Source organism: Hyperolius riggenbachi, chromosome 10, assembly GCF_040937935.1.
Source record: "Hyperolius riggenbachi isolate aHypRig1 chromosome 10, aHypRig1.pri, whole genome shotgun sequence".
In the NCBI taxonomy this organism is placed as follows: domain Eukaryota; kingdom Metazoa; phylum Chordata; class Amphibia; order Anura; family Hyperoliidae; genus Hyperolius; species Hyperolius riggenbachi.
Genome location: NC_090655.1, coordinates 9,874,862 through 9,900,835, shown reverse-complemented (window position 1 = coordinate 9,900,835; position 25,974 = coordinate 9,874,862). Strand labels below are relative to the sequence as shown.

General features: G+C 44.4%; 1 protein-coding gene across 1 annotated transcript in view; it reads left to right on the top strand.

The window, feature by feature from the left end:
- The window catches only part of HPSE2 (heparanase 2 (inactive)), a 419,309-nt gene that overhangs the window by 5,657 nt on the left and 387,678 nt on the right, over positions 1-25,974 (top strand). The window contains exon 2 of the mRNA XM_068257797.1: positions 25,436-25,590. Within this exon, the coding sequence (XP_068113898.1) occupies positions 25,436-25,590 (155 nt within the window). The remainder of the gene's footprint in view (positions 1-25,435; positions 25,591-25,974) is intronic.

The window sequence follows — 25,974 nt, the reverse complement described above, 5'->3', positions numbered from 1 at the left end:
GCAGCTTCGGCGGAACTAGTGGGACAGCGCGGGCAGCGCTGTTGCAGCCAGTCAGGGTCTTTATACTTCGATTATATGGTGAGTCTTCATGTCTTTCTCCTTCTATTATGCCGCTACCTAGATCACCTGTTTATCCTCATTGGCGTTTTGGTCGCCATCTTGTCTATCTTGCCTTCCTTTGCCATCTACCTTCACACTAATGCACCTTCTATTTAATCATCTACCTCATTGCTTTTTGCACAATTTTTCTATTATAAGGGTCTATAGGACCTTATTGATGTTATGAATTTTTGAATGTTTTGTTTCCCCCCTTTTTGTATATTTTTGGTTGAGGGTAATATTAGCACAGAATTGTGATAATTATATAGCAACAGCACTTTATTATAGCGACAGAATTGATGGGGATTTTTTATGTGCATGATTTTTTCACTAGTGTTGGAGGTTGCTTCCCTGGGGCTATATGTGGGGCGATTGTCTCTAGATGATGATTTGTTATTTTGTTTTTTATGATTGAGGCATCGCTATATATATTTTTGTACCACATGACTCCCCGGGTAGGCAGCCTAATTATTTAATATCTTGACATGTGACTCTTTTTGTGATTAATATTATTTAGGGGCCTTGACCCTGATTGGCGGCATGTTTTTAATTGTTTTTATTAAGTTTTGGGCTGGCTATGAATAAAGATTGTTTCAATTGATACTTTGGTTTCAGGCTCGATTTATATATTTTTTGCTCTTATATGGCTATATAACCTTTATTACATTTGAGGGGGACCCTTTTTCTCCTTTTTGTATGTCCTCTGTCCTCCCTATTTCTTCCTCTTTCAGGACTTTGTCCCTCTTTCCTCCATGTCCCTCTGTCCCTCTTTCCTCCCTGTCCTTCTGTCCCTCTTTCCTCCTCATTTGTCTCTCTTTCAGGACTTTGTCTCTCGTTCTATGTAAATATATATATTCTCTACTAAAAAATGTGTTTGATGGACTCTAAACTTTATTCCCATCCTTTAAATTGATATATTACTAATTTTAAAATGTTATTATGAAGGAAAATAAACCAGGATAGAAAGGACCGGTGGGGTTTGAATTATAAACATACAACATATTTTTCCTATGAAATCTTTATGGTATGCAGGACTAGGGGTGTGACGGGGGCGTGATCAGGGGCGTGGCTTAAGTGTCCCTCTATCTCATCTCAAAAAGTTGGGAGGTATGCAAATATTTTATTATTTATACATTTGAAAACAGTGTTTGTGCAAGATTGGGGGGGGGGGGGGGGGCATTAGGGTTAGGCACCACTAGGGGGGTCTTTTAAGCACCACTAGGGGAGGGTTCTTTACAAGTTTTCAGCTTCACTTTGTGCCCATTTTTCCTCTGTTTTATGCTCGCAGGACTGATAGGCCAACTATACTTGTAGTTTTAGTCATCACACCATAAAACAAAGATAAAGGGTTAAGTGAGCATCATGGAAGCATCAGCAGTATCCTCTGTATTGGAATTTGTATAAGTGGGTTACCTTGGTGCAATCTCACCCATTCCACAGGCAGGAATGACGACATCAAGAGATTTACAACGACAACAAACAACATTTGTAAAGCGCTTTTCTTCTCATAGGACTCAAAGCGCATGCACATGGCTCAGACCAGTAATTGGATGATTAGAGGAATCATTCTCTGAGGCCTCGTTCACATCTAAAATCATAATTGCAAACTCAAGCGTTTTTGCGATTTTGTGCGGCGAGTTTTTTTTTTCCCCTCCTGGCGCTGCGTTTTTTGGTAAAAGCACTTTTCCAGAGCGGTTTTGTCATTCACTCCCTGACACAAGTCAGGAAGGGAACTCTTTGACCCAGAAAAGAATAAATACAATGTATTTATTCTAAAAGAAAAATGCAGACGCAATTGCCGCATAAAGCAATTTTGTGAGCGTTTATCGCTCTTCCTATTATAGAAAAACCGCCCCAAAAATGGTACAGGCAACGCTTTGCGGACCTCAAAGCGGACTCAACGTGCTGATATGAGCCTTTTCATAGAAATTCATTGCATAAGCGTTTTGTGGACGATTGTGAAAATCGCCCGTGCTGGAAAAAAGGGCAAAAACGCCCTTAGCGTGAACGAACCCTAAGTCAGCAATTGCCAGGCTAAACAGGTGGCTTTTCAGCCTGGATTGGAATAACTCCAGGGATGGGGCTCTCTTTACTAGGTGTGGTAGGGAATTCCAAAGGGTAGGGACAGCATGACAGAAGGCTCTGGCTCCAAAGGTTTTGAGGTGCACTCTGGGAGTGACCAAGTTTATGGATTTGATTGTCAGCCGTCCAATCTTGAAGAATAGTCTCCACTTTAGTGATAAAGAGAACCCGAGGTGGGGTTCTGACAATGCTTTCCGCATACAGAGGCTGGGTCTGCTTATACTGCCCAGCCTCTGTTGCTAGCCAGATCCCCCCTAAGCCCCCCTGCGCTCTGCTATCCCCCATAAATCACAGCCGCGCTGTCGACACGCAGCATGTCACAGCAGGTTGTGTTTACCTATGTACTGTCAGTCTCGGCGCTCCCCCCGCCTCCTGCATAGCTCCGGTCCCCGCCCGCGTCCACTCCTTCCCTGCTGATTGGAGGGAAGGGACGTGGGCGGGGACCGAAACTATGCAGGAGGTGGGGGGAGCGCCGAGACTGACAGTACAAAGTTAAACACAGCCCGCACAGTGCGGCTGTGATTTATGGGGGATAGCAGAGCGCAGGGGGGGCTTAGGGGGGATCGGGATAGCAACAAAGGCTGGGCAGTATAGGCAGACCCAGCCTCTGTATGCGGATAGCATTGTCAGAACCCCACCTCAGGTTCTCTTTAAAGAATCGGTGTAATGTGACAGTGGTGAGGCTGGTTTGTTAGCCATCTGGCAGTAGCCATCTGTACTAATTGCAGGCAGTACAGGTCCTTGTTTGGGAAGCCTGTATAAAACCCTGTTGAGACATCAGGTTCTTGCTTTGGATTTCAAGTAGGATCAGCTCCATACAGCATGGTGGTTTGATGGTTTTCAATCGAACATTCGTTGCTGCCATGTGGCCAGCAGCACCCAAGTTCTCAAAGTGTCCATAGTGGGAAGACAATCAGAGCAACATGTGTAGACCATTTTATGGCTAGCTGCCCCAGGTTTTAATTGTTAATTAGAGGTTAGGTCTCTTCCGTGGGGACCCCTCACCGTGGTGGAAGAGTCTAGTACTAAACAATCTGCGTGCAAAACTGTTTTTGGAAGTTAACGTCCTCCATTCGCTGCATCTGTTTTGAATGCAAGTTGTGTAATTTTCCTGTGTTTTGTGCTCTGCACATCTATGCTGCAGGTCAATTCGGGTGCAGCCTGCATTTGGAAAAGCTGCGATTTCCTCCTGTTAAACAATCAGACCAACGTACAGTCAGTCCTCTCTCGTCACATGTGGTGCCAGTAAACTGAGTAGTTTCGCCAGCCGAGCCGGCTTTGTCAAAGCGAAACAGGTCAGCTTAACTGAAGTTCAGCTTTACTGCGCTGGCCACATATACCGCAGTACAGAACCTGATCCAGTTATCCCCGAGACAAAGCCTAACCTGAAAACCACCTCTAATACAAACCTGACATAATCATCTCTTATAAAACACCTGATCCTAATTACCTGTCATACAGAAGTGGATCCAATCATCCCTAATAAATAGCCTGACCCAAATTACTCAAATACCGAACCTGATCCATAAGTTCTAAAGCCTGTTACACATCCCTGGCATCCCTTTAGATGTGCATGCCCATGCCACTAGAGGTTCCACTCTCTGTCAGTCTATACATCTGCATGTCTAAAGAAATACAAGAAAGCCTCTATGAAGTTGTTCTGCTGTTTTTCTACGTTTTAATGTCCCGCCCGGCAGTACATCGGTACCAATGGAGAGAGGAGTATGGCTCCTCCTCTTGGCTGTCTCCTTTGCCTGTCCATTTTTAAAGAATGATGATTGTTAGTTGCTGACAGCTCCAGGCTGGTCATGAAATACTGAACATCTCGCTTGTTTTACCAAATGCTCTAATGTTTTATAAATTTACATTCTCTGAGCTATTTACCGCACAAGATAGTAATTTACCCAACTAGTCCGTAATGTTACTTTTCCCTGCGGTATCAGCCTTAGTGAAATTACATCTGACAAGATGTTAGGTAAAATCAGCTGTTCTCTGCGTTACTGAATGTGGCAATGCATAGTGAGCCCACCGCCTCACCCAAACATCACCGGTACAAAACTGACTATGTTATTCCTCATACACAGCCTGGCTTCAGCCTCCCTTACACAAAATGACAAAGCAGCTGTAAAGCATAGCCTCAGAGCAAAACTAAGCAACAGTAAAAACACTTTTATAGCATATCAATTCACAGCAATGTAAATGGTGCCTTCTTCCTTCAGCTGTGAATTGCACTTTTTACCGCCCACGGCCCACTATCACCAGCTGCCCCCGGACCAATAGCGTCCTAACCCCCCCCCCCCCCCTCACACACACACACACACACACACACCGCAGGCAGTGGCGTAGCTAAGGAGCAGTGGGCCCCGGTGCAAGTTTTACAACGGGACCCCCCCAAGCACTTTATACATAACAATTGATACGGCGCACCAAAACCTGCCAATGGCAACTACAGTGTCAGAGGTGCAAGAAGGGGATGGGGAGCAGCTTGTTACTGATTACCCACAAGCACTCTATACATAGCAATCCCTGCCAATGGCAACTACAGTGTCAGAGGTGCAAGAAGGGGATGGGGAGCAGCTTGTTACTGATTACCCCCAAGCACTCTATACATAGCAATCCCTGCCAATGGCAACTACAGTGTCAGAGGAGCAAGAAGGGGATGGGGAACAGGTTGTTACTGATTACCCACAAGCACTCTATACATAGCAATCCCTGCCAATGGCAAATACAGTGTCAGAGGTGCAAGAAGGGGATGGGGAGCAGCTTGTTACTGATTACCCCCAAGCACTCTATACATAGCAATCCCTGCCAATGGCAACTACAGTGTCAGAGGTGCAAGAAGGGGATGGGGAACAGCTTGTTACTGATTACCCACAAGCACTCTATACATAGCAATCCCTGCCAATGGCAACTACAGTGTCAGAGGAGCAAGAAGGGGATGGGGAACAGGTTGTTACTGATTACCCACAAGCACTCTATACATAGCAATCCCTGCCAATGGCAAATACAGTGTCAGAGGTACAAGAAGGGGATGGGGAGCAGCTTGTTACTGATTACCCCCAAGCACTCTATACATAGCAATCCCTGCCAATGGCAACTACAGTGTCAGAGGTGCAAGAGGGGGATGGGGAGGAGCTTGTTACTGATTACCCCCAAGCACTCTATACATAGCAATCCCTGCCAATGGCAACTACAGTGTCAGAGGTGCAAGAAGGGGATGGGGAGCAGCTTGTTACTGATTACCCCCCAAGCACTCTATACATAGCAATCCCTGCCAATGGCAACTACAGTGTCAGAGGTGCAAGAAGGGGATGGGGAGCAGCTTGTTACTGATTACCCCCAAGCACTCTATACATAGCAATCCCTGCCAATGGCAACTACAGTGTCAGAGGTGCAAGAGGGGGATGGGGAGGAGCTTGTTACTGATTACCCCCAAGCACTCTATACATAGCAATCCCTGCCAATAGCAAATACAGTGTCAGAGGTGCAAGTAGGGAATGGAGAGCAGCTTGTTAATGATTACCGATATTCAAAGCATCTATAGAAGTGATTATTTCCTGCACAGGGCCAATAGAGAGCTAATATTGTACTTGAGGGAGGGCCCCTCTGACCCAAGGGCCCCGATGTGGTTGCAACCTCTGCCACCCTTATTGCTATGCCACTGACCGCAGGGATTAGAATGTAGGATCCTCTGAGGACAGTTAGTGCCATGATGGCAGGGATTACATTATTAGCTCCTCTGAGGAAAGTTAGTGAAGTGATGGCAGGGATTACATTATAAGATCCTCTGAGGACAGTTAGTGACATGATGGCAGGGATTACATTATAAGATCCTCTGAGGACAGTCAGCGACATGAAGGCAGGGATTACATTATAAGATCCTCTGAGGACAGTTAATGACATGATGGCAGGGATTACATTATAAGCTCCTCTGAGGACAGTTAAGGTAGCCATACACTGGTCGATTTGCCATCAGAATCAACCAACAGATAGATCCCTCTCTGATGGAATCTGATCAGAGAGGGATCGTATGGCTGCCTTTATTGCAAACAGATTGTGAATTGATTTCAGCCTGAAACCGTTCACAATCTGTGGTGGTGGTGGTGGTGCTGCCGCTCCCCCCGCCCGCATGCCCGCATACATTACCTGCTCCGCCGGCGCGACTCCAGTCCCCAGGTCTCCGCTGTCTTCTCCGCTCTGGTCTGATCTCCGGGTCTAGCATGCTTCACTTCTTCCTGCCCGGCAGGAAGTTTAAACAGTAGAGCGCCCTCTACTGTTTAAACTTCCTGCCGGGCTAGAAGAAGTGAAGCATGCTGGACCCGGAGACCAGACCAGAGCGGAGACGGAGCAGCGGTGACCGGGGTGAGTCGCGCCGGCGGAGCAGGTAATGTATTGCCACTCTATTGCGTCAGTCGTCGGGCACTCGAACGCCGCTAGCGACGCGCTCCCTACTCGCGGGCGATCGACGGTAATTTTCCGCACGGAGCGATCGACGGGATCGGGCGAAATGGATCGAAATTTGGCGTGTAGCGCGAACAATTTGCAGCAGATTCGATCCCAGTGATCGAATCTGCTGTCGAAACGGCGGCAAATCGGGCCAGTGTATGGCCAGCTTTACATTATAAAACCCTCTGAGGACAGTTAATGACGTGATAACAGGGATTACATTATAAGATCCTCTGAGGACAATAGTGACGTGATGGCAGGGATTACATTATAAACTCCTCTGAGGACAGTTAGTGACATGATGGCAGGGATTATTATTATTATTATTTAGTATTTATATAGCGCCGACATATTACGCAGCGCTGTACAGTGTATATATATATCTTGTCACTAACTGTCTCTCAAAGGAGCTCACAATCTAATCCCTAACATTGCCATATGTCTATATTATGAAGTGTAAGTACTTGTAGTCTAGGGCCAATTTTTTTTTTTTACATTATAAATTACATTATTAACATTATTACATTATAAACTCCCCTGAGGACAGTTAGTGACATGATGGCAGGGATTACATTACAAACTCCTCTGAGGACAGTTAGTGACATGATGGCAGGGATTGCATTATAAACTCCTCTGAGGACAGTTAGTGACATGATGGCAGGGATTACATTATAAACTCCTCTGAGGACAGTTAGTGAAGTGATGGCAGGGATTACATTATAAACTCCTCTGAGGACAGTTAGTGACATGATGGCAGGGATTGCATTATAAACTCCTCTGAGGACAGTTAGTGACATGATGGCAGGGATTGCACTATAAACTCCTCTGAGGACAGTTAGTGACATAGTGGCAGCAGTGAGATCGTCCGGGTATCGTCCGCTAATCACCCAAGTCAGGACGGACCCTAAGATTAGGCATGAGTAGGGGGTGGTTAAGGTTAGGCATTCAGGGGGAGTGGTTAGAGTTAGGTATCATAGAGGGAGGGGTCTGTGTGAGAATAGGGTTAGGCGTAGCTGTAGCAAAATATTGGTACATTTTACCAATATTTTACGGTCGCAAAAATACCTCTCTAAAATAGTAGAATATCAGTAAAGTACAGATTTTCTACTATTGGTTATTCCCAGGTGCCCTAATTTCACTGCTCCTCTATTTCATTCCAGTGCCTTGCCCATAGACTCCTTACTTTTTTACAAAAGGATTTGAACCCTGTTCAAAGGCTCACACCCTATATCAAAGTTTTATTGAGCAATAAATTCAACAAGGAAACAACAACAAATACAGCCTAGTGAATGAGCTTAGTACATATCACAAGACACATCAGCAGCATATATCAAAAGTATCAAAAATAAACAAGTTGCAAATATAACCAAATAGGGGCTACTGAGCATGAAAATGCACCAGCAAAATGAAATACTGAACAAAAATCCAGCTGTATAAACAGCCAACACCTCATATAGTGGTCTCAATGCAAGGGATTGATAATAAGAGTTCTGTATATATATATATATATATAATGTACATTTGTTGCAGAATAAAATGCTTTATAATTTTTTTCCCAAACTCGCTGTCACTTCCAGGAGGCAGCAAAAATCTGGCAGACCTGACAAGTTTTGGACTAGTCCATCTACTCATGGGGCACTCTCTGGGTTTTCTTAATTTTCAAAATCACTTACTGAATAGCAGTTGCTCAGCCCAACTGCCAGAATAGCATGCAAGTGAGTAGGGAGGCTGGCCTGCCTCCTGATATACGGTAGATCCTTTTCATAGAGTGTTTTTGTAAAGAATAAAGGAGGTACTGAGAAATCCCCCTAAAGGAGATGAACTAGTCCAAAACCTGTCAGATCTGTCGGATTGTTACAGCCTACTGTAATGTGACAATGAGATAGGAGAAAGGTATTTTATGGTGCATTTTACTCTTGGAAAAAAATGAATTTCTTATAAATATGCATATTAAATTTTACAGTTTTTCACAAACATGATCCTTAGATAATCAGAGAGAACAACATAAACTAATCGAAGGCAAAAAGCTAAGAGTCTCCAACCCAGCCTCAAGCACATGCTTTAAGCCTTTTGTATCCCTGAATTTGTACCAAGTTGCCCAGATCTTAGCACAGAGTTCAGTCCTATCCTGGGCAGTCAAGTTAAGCTAAAATCTTAATCCACAACAAAACTATAAAAATGTGTGCAGAAGTGAAAAGGTTCCAATAAATCTGGGCTCAGCTAGTTTAAAGTAATTACGGCTTAGCGCGTGTTGTGCCATGATAACGTACAAACACTTTTGTTAGCGCGCATAAAACTTTACGCGTGTTACAATGCACGTTAAACGCACAGCACGGTCATGCTATGCGTTAGCACGATTTAGTGAATCAACCCCAAGGTATTTTACTTTTTATCTGCTTCTGGATTTTTTTATACCATTTATGATTTTTGTGTATACCATTTATGATTAGCAGCACGAGGAATATTATGTTTTTATTGCTAGACTAGTGTTAGGCCTTCCCCGAGGGGTCCGTCATCGCCATGGGGAAGTCTATTAGGTAATAATCTGTGCATACATTATTTACTGAAGCTAACACCCCCCTTTGCCTGTAGTGAGTGCTAGGTGTGTAATGTTGTCCAGTTCCTGGAGCTCTGCACATCCATGCAGATTGATCATTCAGGTATAACGTCTGTTTGAAAGTGCTGCCATGTCTCCCCTCTGGATTTTTTTTGCTGTCTTGAATCCTCATCTGTGATACATTTTCATATAGGAAGAGGATAAATGTTTGAAGAGTGGCACAGACAGCTGCAAATAAACATATATAATAAGGGCCAGTTCACTCAGACGGCTGCTGGCGGCTCGCTTTGCTGTGACTAAATGCTTTTCAGCCACCACTCAGGAAAGGGTTTGACATTGTTTGCCTCGATTCATCAACGCATTTGAGCCTAGGTGGATAGACTGTAACAACGAACACCACCGACACCAGTAGCTATATGTAGTGTTCGGGAGATCTAATTCGACTGTGGCACTTGACTAAACTACGGTATTTGACTGTAAAGGATGGTAGATGAACACACCCATTCATCTCAATGACAATGCAATCACGATGTGGTGGTCCCAGTGTCACAAAACTATGGATACTGACACCAATAACCTGATTAATATCCTTACATTTATCAGTGATGCCAGCGTCTTTACTGCTGGCAAAATAATCTCTGTGGGACGTCCTCCCACATGTGGTGAGCTATCTTCATCCGCTGTTACCTTTGCCAAAAGTTATTATCGTCCATTTACCTTGCTCAGATGTTATCGTCATCCGATGTTACCCTCCCCAATATCTTCATCCCTTTACTGCCTTCACCAAATGTTATGGTCTTTCATTGTTCCCTTCACCAAAAATGATCTTCATCCAAAGTTCCCTTCACTAAAATTATCTTCATTCAATGTTACCTTCACCAAAATTACCTTCATCCAACGTTACCTTCACCAAAATTATCTTTATCCAACGTTATCTTCACCAAAATTATCTTCATCCAATGTCACCTTCACCAAAATTACCTTCATCCACTGTTACCTTCACTAAAATTACCTTCATCCAATGTTACCTTCACCAAAATTATCTTTATCCAACGTTATCTTCACCAAAATTATCTTCATCCAATGTCACCTTCACCAAAATTACCTTCATCCACTGTTACATTCCCCAAACAGTGACATTTCCATACATTACCAATTTGCCGCTCCATTTATGTGTGCTCAGTGGCAGGATCTCCCCAAAGGAGCATTTGAAAAAGTTGCAGCCAAAAATGGGCACAATTGTTATTTATCGATATATGTGGGCGCAATTGTTATTTATCGTAATATAGAAAGCCGTTATATAGAAAGCCATAATATAGAAGGCACCACTAGGAGGTTTTAGGGTTAGGCACCACCAGGAGGGGTCTTAGGGTTAGGCACCACCAGGAGGGGTCTTAGGGTTAGGCACCACAAGGGGGAGTCTTAGGGTTAGGCACCACCAGGGGGAGTCTTAGGGTTAGGCACCACCAGGAGGGGTCTTAAGGTCCGTACACACGCCGGACTTTAGGCAACGACGGACCCGTCGTTGCCTAAAGTCCGGCGTGTGTACGGACCTTTAGGGTTAGGCACCACAAGGGGGAGTCTTAGGGTTAGGTACCACCAGGGGGAGTCTTAAAGGGAACCAGAGAGGAACCTTAATAAAAAATAGTACAAGCTTTTATACATACCTGGGGCTTCTTCCAGCCCCATAAGCCTGGATCGCTCCCACGCCGCCATCCTCCGCTTCCTGTATCGGCGGTACCGGGTCCCATCACTTCTGGCGGACACGGCCAATTGTCCGCATCACAGGGGCTCCCTCCATACCCGTACGCATGCGGCTGCGCAGTAGGCAGCCTCATGCGTAATTGTATAGAGGGAGCTCCGTGTGATGCGGAGAATCGGCCGTGTCCGCCGGCGCTGGCCGACTCGCGGCAATGACGGGACCCGGTACCGGCGGATCCAGGCAGCAGAGGACGGCGGCGTTGGAGCGATCCGTGCGTATGGGGCTGGAGGAAGCCCTAGGTATGTATAAAAGCTTCCCCCCAACGTCTCTGGTTCCCTTTAAGGTTAGGCACCACCAGGGTTGTTTTAGGGTTAGGCTCCACCAGGGGGGTCTCAGGGTTAAGCACCACCAGGAGGGGCCTTAGGGTTAAGGTGCATACACGCCCGGCGGATGGTTCAGGAACAGCCTTATCAGTCCGCCGACAGTGTGTACACATGCACTCCAGTCTGCTGAAAACCCGCCCAGCGGGAGGTGCCGACGGACCCGTCGTTGGCTGCTGTCGTGCGTGTGTATGCACCTTTAGGCACCACAAGGGGGAGTCTTAGGGTTAGGCACCACCAGGGTGGTTTTAGGGTTAGGCACCACCAGATAGGTCTTAGGATTAGGCACCACCAGGGGAGTCTTAGGGTTAGGCACCACCAGGGGGGTCTTAGTGTTATGCAGCACCAGGGGGGTCTTAGGGTTAAGCACCACAGGGGGAACTTAGGGTTAGGCACTACCAGCGGGAGGTTTCTGTTTGAGAGTAGGGAGAGGTCAGGTTACAGTTAGGTTCAATATTATCGGTAAATGTACTGATAATGTAATAACGCAATTAAATTATTATTATTTGTTTTACTGTTTTTGTTATTTAACGTTGTGCTTAAATTGTTATTTACTGATTTTGCTAGTAAAAGTGTTATTTAACGTCGCACCTAAATTAGCTCGCAACTTTTTCAAATGTACGCCTCCCCAAGGTTTATCCAATGTCCCCACAGTGATCCTTCCATTCAGCTGTGACTTGCCTTGGAAGATGTACAGCTTCTGAGATGACAGATGCTGCTTGATGCCATGGACAAATGGCAGAGGCATCTGCTGGGCAGTGTCGCCACACTTGGCAGGAGGCCTCAGAGAAGCCACCAGGGGGCATCTGCCATCCAGACGCCTGCTTGTTGTGACACAGCATGTACCATAACCTCTGCAGAAACTCTGCCTGCCATAAAGACTGTCCCAAATGCTAACATAACATCGAGCTGTTCTCAGTCCTGCTGGGGACGTGTGATGTGGTAATATAATCTCTAACACATGGAGAGTAAGAGGACTTCTGTACCAAAAAAGCTAAAGTCTTTAGCAGCATCATAGAGGTATAAAAAAGGACCAGAGGGCTGGGGGTAGGTAGTATTAAGGTGGCCACACACAATACAATAAAATGATCCAATTTTACGTCAATTCAATAAATATGATCGGATCTCCCGGAAAAAATCCAAAGCTTTTTTTTCATTCGACTAAAAAATCCGATAAGATTTCCCGGTTTTTATGATCGATCCGGAATGCTCGAAATTTTTCTTCAATTTTTCTAAAGATTGTGTGGTGTGTGTTAGATTGTCAATTTATTAACCATTTCAGCCCGTGGGGATTTTTCACCTTATGCATCAGAGCAATTTTCACCTCCCATTCATTCGCTAATAACTTTATTACTACTTAACACAATTTATTGATCTTTATCTTGTTTTTTTCCGCCACTAATTAGGCTTTCTTTGGGGGGTACATTTTGCTAAGAATTATTTTTTTATAAATGCATTTTAACAGGATTTATAAGAAAAAATGGAAAAAAATCATTATTTCTCAGTTTTCGGCCATTATAGCGTTAAAATAATCCATGCTACCATAATTAAACCTATGTATTTTATTTGCCCGTTTGTCTCGGTTATGACACCATTTAAATTTTGTCCCTATCACAATGTATGGCACCAATATTTTATTTGGAAATAAAGGTGCATTTTTTCCATTTTGTGTCCATCACTATTTACAAGCTTATAATTTTAAAAATGTTTGTAGTATACCCTCTTCAAATGCATATTTAAAAAGTTCAGACCCTTAGGTAACTATTTATGTCTTTTTTTTTTTTCTTTTTTTTATTGTAATTTTTTTTTTCCATTAAAAATTTTATTTGGGTAATATTTTGGTGTGGGAAATAAACAGTTAATTTTTAATGTTATTATATGTGTAAATTGTAATGTAAAAAATATGTAAATGTAGTTTTACTATTTGGCCACAAGATGGCCACCTTGAATTTTGTTTTCCCTCCTTGTGCTTCTCGCTAAGCGGAAGCACAAGGGGGATGCAGAAATGTTTAAGTGCAAAAAGACTGAAGCCTCTTGTAAGAGCGCTTCGCTTTTTCTGCTGGGGACACAGATCGGTGATCGAGAACCATGTTCCCGTTCATTGATCCCAGGGCTACCGGGTGACAGTGCGGGGGGGAAAGGGGCGCGCCTGCGATCGTGCCGAAGCGTGGCACCGCAGCAGAGCAGCCGCCCGGACGTGAGCTTCATGTCCGGGTGGCAGAAATGGTTAATATACCCACCCTAGCAATTTTCTCAGTGTTTCCAATCATTTTTATCATAATTGGGGAAAAATGTAACATGTGTGTGGTACATTGGTCCTATTTTTGAAATGTTACAATCAGAAAAATTGATTGTAATTCTTAAATTGAACAGATATTTAAAAAATGGTATGGTGTGTGGCCACCTTAAAGAGAATCTGTACTCTAATATTCTTATGCTAAAAAGCATACCATTCTATTCCTTATTTTCTCCTGTGCCCCTCTGTGCTGTTTCTGCCACTCTCTGCTGCAATCCTGGCTTGTAATTGCCAGTTTTAGGCAGTGTTTACAAACAAACTAACACGCTTGTGATAGGCTCACATAAACAAAGTGTGTGAGTCATACAGAGTGTGCAGGGGGCCTGCAGAGGGTGTGTATCGCTTCTATCCAATCACAAGCAGCCCTGCACATTCCACACATTCAAGCCTTAGCCCGACAGACACGACAGAGGAAAGGAGATAAGATTTATTACAGAGACAGTGCAATTAGGAAAGGCTGCAGTAAGCCAGAGCACATTAGAACAGGCATAGGAACTTATAGGATAGAAGAACTAAGGCTGAAAAATGTGTTACAGAGTCTCTTTATAGAGACACCGTAACAAAAATTGCATCCTGTTTTTTATCATCCTACAAGTTCCAAAAGCTATTCTAATGTGTTCTGGCTTACTGCAGCACTTTCTGCTATCACAGTCTCTGTAATAAATCAATGTATCTTTCCCCTGTCAGACTTGTCAGCCTGTGTCTGGAAGGCTGCCAAGTTCTTCAGTGTTGTGGTTCTGCTATGAACTCCCCCTTCCAGGCCCCTCTATGCACACTGCCTGTGTGTTATTTAGATAAGGGCAGCTTCTCTCTTCTCTTTTACAAGCTGGATAAATCGTCCTCTGAGCTGGCTGGGCTTTCACATACTGTGGAGTTACAGACACAGGCAGAGCTGTTTGCAGGAAGAAAGGAGCAGCCTGAAACTTCAGTGCATGAGAGATGCAGGGGGAAAGAAACACACAAATGATCTCTTGAGATTCAGAAGGAAGGGTGTATACAGCCTGCTTGTGTATGGATGTATTTTCTATGTGTGGACATACTGTACATCAACCTACTTCCTGTTTTGGTGGCCATTTTGTTTGTTTATAAACAAACTTTTTAAAACTGTTTTTAACCACTTTTAATGCGGCGAGGAGCGGTAAAATTGTGACAGAGGGTAATAGGAGATGTCCCCTAACGCACTGGTATGTTTACTTTTGTGTGATTTTAACAATACAGATTCTCTTTAAGGCTAAGTTCACTTTATGGGCATTATTCACAAAAGCGTTATGACTGCTATCACGGCAGTTATCACGCGATCTGCCGCGTGCGTAAAGAATTACGTTCATGTGTAAACGAATGTTTGCGCGCAATCACGCGCATGAAACGCGCATGTGATCGCACGCAAACCTTCCTTTACATGCGAACGTAATCCTTTTATGCGCGCAAACCTTCACGTGCGGCAGATCGCGTGATAATTGCCGTGATAGCAGTTATCACGCTTTTGTGAATCAAGCCCTATGAGCCTTACATAGCTTATCCTATAGAGCCATATCAATCTGGAGTTGGGATGGAATTTTTCCCTTTTAAGGCTAATTGGCCCAGGCCTGGTAAAGTTTGTCGCCTTCCTCTGGATCATCCGTGATATGTGCGGGGTCAGGATGGTGTTTTTTATTATTATTATTTTTTTTTTGCTCTTTGGACTTCATGAACGGATGCCTTTTTTTAACTAAACTAACTATGTAACTAATGTATCAGCTTAAAATCATCTTCAAAATCATCAAAAGATCTTATTAGCTGTTTTTCATAATTCAATTCAATCATAATTGAAAGTGTGTACCAGGCTTAAAGGGGTTCTGTGTTTTTAAAAAAAAAAACATTTAAGACAAAAACTGACACTTACCTGAGGCCTCTACCGGCCCCCTGCAGCTGTCATGTCCCGCGCCGTCCTCTACCATCCTCCATTCCCCGCCGCCGGTCACCGTCTAATTATTTGTGTAACTAGATGAGTGTAACCGAGCCTGCATGGCTACGGACGCGCGCATCCTAGCTCACGCTTGCTTCTCCGGGAGCTTACTGCGCAGGTGCAGTACAAAGTTTTCTTGTACTGCGCCTGCGCAGTAAGCTCCCGGAGACACAAGCGTGAGCTAGGATGCGCGCGTCCGTAGCCATGCAGGCTCGGTTACACTCATCTAGTTACACAAATAATTAGACGGTGACCGGCGGCGGGGAATGGAGGATGGTAGAGGACGGCGGGGGACATGACAGCTGCAGCGGGCTGGTAGAAGCCTCAGGTAAGTGTCAGTTTTTGTTTTAAAAAATCCCCACAGAACCCCTTTAAGGGTAAAGCCTGGCACACACCTTCAATTATAATTGGCAAATCACTCACCAATTTTACCACCTCCATGTAGTATGAGGGTCAACAGATATTGGGCTTGATTCACAAAGCGGTGCTAACAGTTAGCACGCTTTTGAAAAGCCCTTTATCACACCTAAAACCTCTTTGCGCGTGCTAATTAGCGCTCGCGCGCAAAGTCCCGCGCGCAAAGCTCTGCGCGCTCAAAGACCGGTGCGCGTGAAACGTCGCATAGGATGCAACGAAAAAGGCACACCCTGGGCTTGATTCACTATGCTGTGCTAACCTAGTTAGCACGCCTAAAGGCTTTGGGTGTGCTAACTAGGGTGCTAAGTACTCAGCACACACCAGTGAAAATTAGATCGCGCACAAAGTCCCGCACGCAAAACTTTGTGCGTGCACTGTGCGGTGCGTGTGAAACGTTGCATCGTGGTGCGACGAAAACAGCGCACCCGATGTGCCTATAAGGTCGTTTTGGGTGCGACCTTAACACTGTGCACGCACAAAGTTTTGCGTGCGGGACTTTGTGCGCGATCTAATTTTCACTGGTGTGTGCTAAGTACTTAGCATCCTAGTTAGCACACCCAAAGCCTTTAGGCGTGCTAACTAGGTTAGCACTACGTAGTGAATCAAGCCCAGGGTGCGCGGTTTTCATTGCACCCTATGCGACGTTTCTCGCACACCGGCCTTTGCGCGTGCAGAGCTTTGCGCACAGGACTTTGCGCGTGATCTGATTCAGCTTGGTGCGTGCTAACTACTTAGCACCCTAGTCAGCACGTCCAAAGCCTTAAGGCATGCTAACTAGGTTAGCACCGAATAGTGAATCAGGCCCGCCCATTGAATACTGTGAACAGATTGTGTAGGTAAGTCCGCATACTACATGGAGGTGGTAACATTGGTCAGTGATTGGCCAATTATAAATAAAATTGTTTACGAGGCTTTAGTCATGAACATGCAAATGCCCAAGAGGAACTAATTTTCTAATATATATAACCTCAGCTCACCAATTAAATCTTTGCCAGGACACTATATGCATGGAGTTTGAATGTTCTCCCCATACTTGCTTCCTCCCACATCCAAGATACATATTGATAATACATATTAATTGCCTTTCCCTCCAAAAGCTGTTCCTGGACTGTGGTATGGACATTAGATTGTGAGCTCCTCTGTGGGTCTGTTCATCAGCGTAGATTATATATCACTGTCAGCTCTAGATAAATGCTTAAAGGACAGCTATTGTGAGAGGAATATGGAGGCTGCCATATCTATTTCCTTTTAAACAATACCAGTTGCCCGGCAGCCCTGCTGATCTATTTGGCTGCAGTAGTGTCCGAATCTCACCAGAAACAAGCATGCAGCTAATCTCATCAGATCTGACAATAATGTCAGAAACGCCTGATCTAAAAGTATTAGAAGCAGAGGATCAGCAGGACAGCCAGGTAACTGGTATTGCTTAAAAGGAAATAAATATGACAGTCTCCATATAGCTCTCACTTCAGTTGTCCTTTAATAATGATACAGCGAAACACACTGTTACTTAATAATATATTACGGTGGAACATGTTTTTATTGCGGCGAGTCTCTGAAAATCAGAGGCTTCAGCACGTAAACAAGTACTTGTGGGTTTATGGGGCATTCGGCCCTGAACGGTCATCGGAGGGTTCGATCTCTGACCCCCGAGGAGGACAGCACTTGTACATGTTTATCAGGAGTAACAGTTTGTGAAATGCAGACTGTGTTATGCCACATAAGGATTCTCAGGTCATTTGTATTCCTCACCTGCTGTGTATCTGGAACAGAAGATTGTGAAATGGCTCACATGTCCAGTATGGTGAGGAAGATGTAAACTGTAGAGGATTTGTCCTCTTTATAGGATAAATATGTCAGATCTTATAGCTCAAATGACAAAGGTGGACTTGTTGATTTTTCCCATCGATATCTGCTACAAATCAATGCCGCAGCCAATTCACAATCGATCGAATTTGGTCCAAAATCAACTGATCCGGTCAATCGCACTGGATAGCTTACGCTGAAGAGCTGTGAATGGCAACAGTGCTGAATGACTGCTTGACCTGGTTGTGCCTCTCTAGAACAAGCATACAGTCGGAGATCATTTTACAGCCAGAGATCATTTTAGTATCTGTTAATGATGAATTTTACTACAGCATTGTTGAGCTACATACTCACTAACAGATGGATCGGGGATCCCATGGCGACGCAACCCGATGAATGAGCATTCCCCAATATATCTTCCTACCATGGGAACACGGAAATACACACGAGGGGGGCGAACAAGAATTCCAACGAGTCGTTGGGAATCTTAAAGATCAGATCCGCAGTGAAGGTTCAAGGTTGCAAGACATTGTTCGTTTAATTGGGCACACATACCCACAGTGTGAAATCGCGAATGGCACAGAAAAATCACAGAACGTGGGAAAAATTGCACAAGAAGTTGCTACGTGGGTACATGCCGAAAGCTCTGCAAGTCATGCAATTTTCAGAACAAGATGGATTTTCCCCATGCCTATGAGACAACACATTCTGTAGCTTTGGTCAGCTCAGTTGTAGGTAATGTTGCGTACACACATCCAATTTTGATTGACCAATAACTTACAGATTTGATCACCTTCTTGTATTATCAGGGTCAACAGACTTAGAATACTGTGAACAGATTGTGTAGGTAAGCTGTGTAGGTAAGCTGTGTAGGTAAGCTGTGTAGGTAAGCTGTGTAGGTAAGTTGTGTAGGTAAGCTGTGTAGGTAAGCTGTGTAGGTAAGCTGTGTAGGTAAGCTGTGTAGGTAAGCTGTGTAGGTAAGTTGTGTAGGTAAGTTGTGTAGGTAAGCTGTGTAGGTAAGTTGTGTAGGTAAGCTGTGTAGGTAAGCTGTGTAGGTAAGCTGTGTAGGTAAGCTGTGTAGGTAAGCTGTGTAGGTAAGCTGTGTAGGTAAGAAGCTGTGTAGATAAGCTGTGTAGGTAAGAAGCTGTGTAGGTAAGAAGCTGTGTAGGTAAGCTGTGTAGGTAAGCTGTGTAGGTAAGCTGTGTAGGTAAGCTGTGTAGGTAAGTTGTGTAGGTAAGCTGTGTAGGTAAGCTGTGTAGGTAAGCTGTGTAGGTAAGCTGTGTAGGTAAGCTGTGTAGGTAAGTTGTGTAGGTAAGTTGTGTAGGTAAGCTGTGTAGGTAAGTTGTGTAGGTAAGCTGTGTAGGTAAGCTGTGTAGGTAAGCTGTGTAGGTAAGCTGTGTAGGTAAGTTGTGTAGGTAAGCTGTGTAGGTAAGCTGTGTAGGTAAGCTGTGTAGGTAAGAAGCTGTGTAGGTAAGCTGTGTAGGTAAGAAGCTGTGTAGGTAAGCTGTGTAGGTAAGCTGTGTAGGTAAGCTGTGTAGGTAAGTTGTGTAGGTAAGTTGTGTAGGTAAACTGTGTAGGTAAGCTGTGTAGGTAAGCTGTGTAGGTGAATTGTGTAGGTAAGCTGTGTAGGTAAGTTGTGTAGGTAAGTTGTGTAGGTAAGTTGTGTAGGTAAGCTGTGTAGGTAAGTTGTGTAGGTAAGCTGTGTAGGTAAGCTGTGTAGGTAAACTGTGTAGGTAAGCTGTGTAGGTAAGCTGTGTAGGTAAGCTGTGTAGGTAAGCTGTGTAGGTAAGCTGTGTAGGTAAGCTGTGTAGGTAAGTTGTGTAGGTAAGTTGTGTAGGTAAACTGTGTAGGTAAGCTGTGTAGGTAAGCTGTGTAGGTGAATTGTGTAGGTAAGCTGTGTAGGTAAGTTGTGTAGGTAAGTTGTGTAGGTAAGTTGTGTAGGTAAGCTGTGTAGGTAAGTTGTGTAGGTAAGCTGTGTAGGTAAACTGTGTAGGTAAGCTGTGTAGGTAAGCTGTGTAGGTGAATTGTGTAGGTAAGCTGTGTAGGTAAGCTGTGTAGGTAAGTTGTGTAGGTAAGTTGTGTAGGTAAGTTGTGTAGGTAAGCTGTGTAGGTAAGTTGTGTAGGTAAGCTGTGTAGGTAAGCTGTGTAGGTAAGCTGTGTAGGTAAGCTGTGTAGGTAAGTTGTGTAGGTAAGCTGTGTAGGTAAGCTGTGTAGGTAAGCTGTGTAGGTAAGAAGCTGTGTAGGTAAGCTGTGTAGGTAAGCTGTGTAGGTAAGAAGCTGTGTAGGTAAGCTGTGTAGGTAAGCTGTGTAGGTAAGTTGTGTAGGTAAGCTGTGTAGGTAAGTTGTGTAGGTAAGTTGTGTAGGTAAACTGTGTAGGTAAGTTGTGTAGGTAAGCTGTGTAGGTAAGCTGTGTAGGTAAGCTGTGTAGGTAAGCTGTGTAGGTAAGTTGTGTAGGTAAGCTGTGTAGGTAAGCTGTGTAGGTAAGCTGTGTAGGTAAGAAGCTGTGTAGGTAAGAAGCTGTGTAGGTAAGCTGTGTAGGTAAGAAGCTGTGTAGGTAAGCTGTGTAGGTAAGCTGTGTAGGTAAGTTGTGTAGGTAAGCTGTGTAGGTAAGTTGTGTAGGTAAGCTGTGTAGGTAAGCTGTGTAGGTAAGCTGTGTAGGTAAGCTGTGTAGGTAAGCTGTGTAGGTAAGTTGTGTAGGTAAGTTGTGTAGGTAAGCTGTGTAGGTAAGCTGTGTAGGTAAGAAGCTGTGTAGGTAAGCTGTGTAGGTAAGCTGTGTAGGTAAGCTGTGTAGGTAAGAAGCTGTGTAGGTAAGCTGTGTAGGTAAGCTGTGTAGGTAAGTTGTGTAGGTAAGCTGTGTAGGTAAGTTGTGTAGGTAAGCTGTGTAGGTAAGCTGTGTAGGTAAGCTGTGTAGGTAAGCTGTGTAGGTAAGAAGCTGTGTAGGTAAGCTGTGTAGGTAAGCTGTGTAGGTAAGCTGTGTAGGTAAGAAGCTGTGTAGGTAAGCTGTGTAGGTAAGCTGTGTAGGTAAGCTGTGTAGGTAAGCTCTCGTACAACATGGAAGTGGTAGAATCAGAATCAGAATCACTTTATTATTTCACCAAGTGCGACTGAAGTCGTACCCGGAATTGGTTGTGGTTCACATGGCAGTGGCAACAGAGTAAAGACAGAATTGACAAGACGTTAACAGTAAGATACAAGCAGAAGACAGGCAAGCAACACACAGTGAAACAGTCGAAGTTGTACAACATGCAATTAGCTTGTGGGCAGGTCATGAGCTCCACCATGGTGTGCATATTTAGTAACATCCCTCAGCCCCTTGAGAAGGATTGTTAATAGTAGTGCATCAGGGTGACGGCTGGATTATTAGCTGGCCTGGGATCCGGTGTGCCTCGGCTGGGCATATTTGGGCTGAGTGGGACTAGAGTACCACAGAGGGCCCGAGTTCTCCAGGAGGGTTGCTTGGGGAAAAAAAGGTGTCTCTAGGCCTGTTAGTTCTTGGGCAAATGGCTCTGTAGTGTCGGCCTGATGGAAGGAGCCTGAAAAAACTGGACGTGTCCTGGGAGATCCTATTTGCCTTTGTCTTCATTCTAGCGGTATAAAGGAGGTCTAGAGATGGCAGAGGAGAGCCGATGATCCTTTCTGCTGAGCTGATAACTCTTAGAAGCTTATACTTATCCCTTGGCAGTTGCTCCTGCAAACCACACGATTATGGCAGAGCAGAGGGTGGCTTCAATAGTGGCAGTGTAGAAGGTGGACAGCAGCTCCCTTGGCATACCGAAGTTTTTCAAGTGGCGTAGAAAAAATTATCTCTGCTGAACTTTCTTCTGTCCCCACCTTAGGTCGCTAGTTAGGATGTTCCAAGAAACCTAACACTAGATACCCTGGAGACTTCAATCTCATTGATGCGGACTGCTTGTGGCGTGGGGGTAGGGGGGGGGGGGGGGGGTTGTCTCCTGAAGTCCAAGATCAGTTCCACTGTTTTGGCTGCAATAAGAATGAGCTTGTTGTCCTCAAACCAACTGCAGATTCTCTCTATATCGATGTGTTAGTCGTATTCCCCCTCCCTGCCGATGAGAGTGGTATCGGCCGCGAATTTGATGATCTTTACAGAGTTGGCAGATGATGTACAGTTATTGGTGTACAGTGAAACAGGAGAGGGGACAGAACACACCCCTGCGGTGCTCCTGTGTACATTGGCCAATCAAAATTGGATGTGTGTACTAGTCTTTATTTACACAAAGTTATTGAGATACATAGAAGATGGGAGACAGGAGATCAGGCAAGAGAAGCTTTTATTTTCCGGTTTGCTGTAACAGGAAGACTGAGCTGTCCCCGGGATCTCCTGACTGAGGAGGGAGCGCAGACCCCGCAGAGCAGCCCCCATCCACACACACTGTATAAATAAAAACTATATATGGAAGCTATTTCTCAATAATAAGATTAGGCCAAATCCCGCTAATGTACATATTTAGAAAACCTTGAACAGATTATGAATTCCCTCCAATAACGGTTTATATGTACCATTCACTAGCAGATATAACAGGACGTTCCAGTGATTTGATAATGGTCATCATTTTCCTGTCAATCTCTGTCTGTCAGTCTGTGGTGTGCAGCTAATGCACTACAAGACAGATGGGATCTGGAGCAGGGAAGATGGGATCTCATCTTGTTTTTTTATTGCTGTTTATTTCCCTGTTGAGATGCTGTCTGCATAGCTCCCAACTGTCCCTCTTTTGGAGGGACTGTCCCTCTTTTGGAGCCCTGTTTCTCTGTCCCTCTTTCCTCCTCATTTGTCCCTCTTTCAGGACTTTGTCCCACTTTCTATGTAAATATATATATTTCTCTACTAAAAATGTTTTTGATTTACTGAGCATGTGCAAGCAGTCTAACGCTGCTTAGCCCAGTATAACGTACAGCATGCAGAACTTTCCCAGAACGTGCTGCGTTACTATGTAATGCAACGTGGGCACTGTGAACAGCACAATTGATTTTACAGTTCTGTGAGTTAGGCTGCGTTACTGGCTGCGTTACTGGCTGCTGTAATGTGGGACTTTAACGTCCCACTGTGAAACCAGCCTTACAGTGGTTGCCTATGCGGTGACTCTGACTTGTGAGTATACTGCACATAGTCCTTCCATACACCTTTATTTACCAGTGCATACTACACTATATTGGGCTCTCGGTGTCCCTCTTTTTGTTAATTTTTTTTAGGGGAACCATGAGTATGCATAAATGGAGGACATGCCCATTGGCCTCTAAAGTCTGGTCCCAGATTGCTAGGTGGTGCTGCTCATCATTAGCCATTTTTTGCGATCACGAGGTTGTAATCGCCAGTGATTGGCTCTCAATCATGAATGCTGATCCCGAATGCGCTCGTTACCCTACTCGTGATCACTAGTCGGTATTCGTGATTAAAAAAAGACCTTATCGTTTTTGCGAAAAATCGATTTTAAAGTTTCAAAGGAAAAAGTATACATTTAAATGCGGTAAATGAGTACATTAACTGTCATCGACCGCATTTAAATGTATACTTTTTTCCTTTGAAACTTTATAATTCAATTTTCTCAAAAACTATAAGGTCTTTTTGAAAATGTTTTTTCCTCTTGTTCCCACTGTTCTACTTAAACATATCTGGTGTTTCTAGCATGTAAGGGTGCTTTGCTATTAAAGTCGGCTGGTTTTTAATTGCGAATCATGACTAGTTATTCATGATTACATGTGGTTATTCGACTCAAAACCGCACTCAAGTCGGATATCCGTTTCTACTCATGATCGAGATCACGAGTCAATAAGTGGGCAGAGTCAAATTTGTGTACCTAAAGGTTTTTCTACTGGGACATAAACCTAAAGTCAAACTTCCAAAGCATAGGCTTACACAGCATATTGTACTCTACTCTCTATAGCTTACATTCACTACACTTGCAGGAACAATAAAACCCTCAACTAGTTTGGTTTCTTTGTTTTCATCATGATTAAACATTAACAACGGTTTTCATCAGCACAATCTTTAAAATTAGATAGGAGACATATTTGTATAGTTATTCTCAACGCATTGATTGTAACTGTGTATACATAGTATGCAATCTGTTTTTCTCTATGACTTTGGATCTTTGTCCATGTGATTCTGCAAACTGTAAAATTTAAGAAGCTCTTAATAAAACCAATTGAAACTCGATAAAGACATAACTGAGAATCCCCCCATGAGGAGATGGACCAGTCCAAACCCTGACAGATCTCTGAAATTTTAAAGCGGAACTGAACTCAGAACTTACTCTTTCTTCTAAAAGATAAGCGTCAGCTTTAAAAAAAACAACAACATTTCTTTGTTACAGCTGATACAAATCCTGCAATAAATCTGAAGTGTGTCTACTTGCTGCTTTTATGGAAGCAGACATAGGCCCCTTTCACACTTGCGTTTCTCTGCCAAACGGACCGGATGACCTGACCAGATCCGGATCGGATCCGGATCGGAACCGTACGGATCTGATCCGGATCCGATCCGGTCAGGTTGCATCAGGTGTACATCAGGCTGCGATCCGGATCCATTTGGCAAAAGAGAATACAAATAAATAAAAATGTTGGGGTCTGGGAGGTCAGCAGAAGATGCACCGGTGGAATCAGGTCCTCCACTGTTTAGGCCTGACCTCCACCTCCGACATACTGCCAACATCTCCAGCACGTCACTGCTGCTCCACTCCAGACATGCTTGGCCCATGTGTCCCCATCCGAAATGGCCGCTTGGATACGCATAGGAAGTGGGGTGGAACGTCAGGTGTTTGTAGGCAGTGTGTTCTGTGCCTTCCGTTCCCCATTGGTTTGTGTGTTCCGGATGGTGCTGTCAGGCTCAGGTCCGGCTCCGGTCCGGGTGCGTGGGCCGGAGATCCGGACCCAAAAAATAGCACATGTTGGAAAAGTGTCCGGAGTCCGGATCCGGTCCGGCTCCGTACTGTACGGAACGGACACGTGTGAACGTCCGCATAGACTTTACATTGCTATGCGGAACGTACATTCCGTTTGTACAGTATACGGTCTGGATCCGGCCCGGCGAATCCGGACAGGGAACGTTAATGTGAACCGGGCCAAAGGGTTAACATCCAGGCCCATATGCAATTCACTTTTTTCTCCTGACTTTTCATCAAGTTGATATTTTCATACCATGTCATAAAATGCTTTTTTTTAAACCACCAGCGAGCAAGAAAATAGTCAAAATCATTTTGAATCTACTTTTTCACTAACATTTAGGTACTTTTTGAATTGTAAAATGCTGACAAGTTATTTTAAAGAGAAGATGAAAATTAACTCCTAGGAGATAACACAGGAGAAAAAGTGAATTGCATATGGGGCCCCGTGTTTACAAATTAGCTGCTCTGCTGAGGCATCCAGCGGACACAGGTGAGAGATCAAATTATTTAGAAAGGCTAAACTCTCTAAATACACACAGGGTACATTTCTCTCTGTTTCCCTTCTGTCCTGTGCAAGAGTTCAGGTCCACTTTGACTACCTACTGTAAGTGACAGCGAAGTAGGAATAAAGTAATTTGTAGTGCATTTTACTCAGCTAGAAATGTACATTTATTTGTATATATTTTGAATTTTATGATTTTTCACGATAGTTGTCCTTTTTAATTGAAAGTTTTGACTGTCGTGCCACTTTATTCGGTGCCTGGGGGTCTCAGACTGTTTAATAAACTCCGCCTCTATTTCTGCAGCTCCAAGAGGCTGGTGACGTTGGCACGAGGACTGGCTCCCGCCTTCCTGAGGTTTGGCGGTCGGAGGACAGATTTCTTACAGTTCCAAAACGTTAAAAACCCAGCGAAGCACCGGGGGCCGGGACCGGACGACTATCTGAAGAACTACGAGGATGGTAAGAGCCCCTCCCCCTGCCATATAGGGCGGAGCTGCATATCACAGCAGAGACTACATATACTTTTCCCTCAGTGCCATGTATCATTCTAACTAAACAAAATAACAGATGAGAGGAATTACTGTAAGATAGCTATGGGGTTCCAGTATCTGATACTGTTATGTACCAGTCCAGCCACAGAGCAGGCTCATCTACAAGGCAACATAGGCAGGTGCCTAGGGCCCAGTGGGTATCAAGGGGGCTCGCTTCCCCACTTTCCCTGACCCTTCTCCCACTTCAGATTACAAGTAGGGCCATTACAGGAAGTCAAAGCTTCTACCTTGTCTAGGGTTTCATTTCACCTTAGTCCATCAGGTTAGAAACAATAGCCCCGCCGTTGCGGGA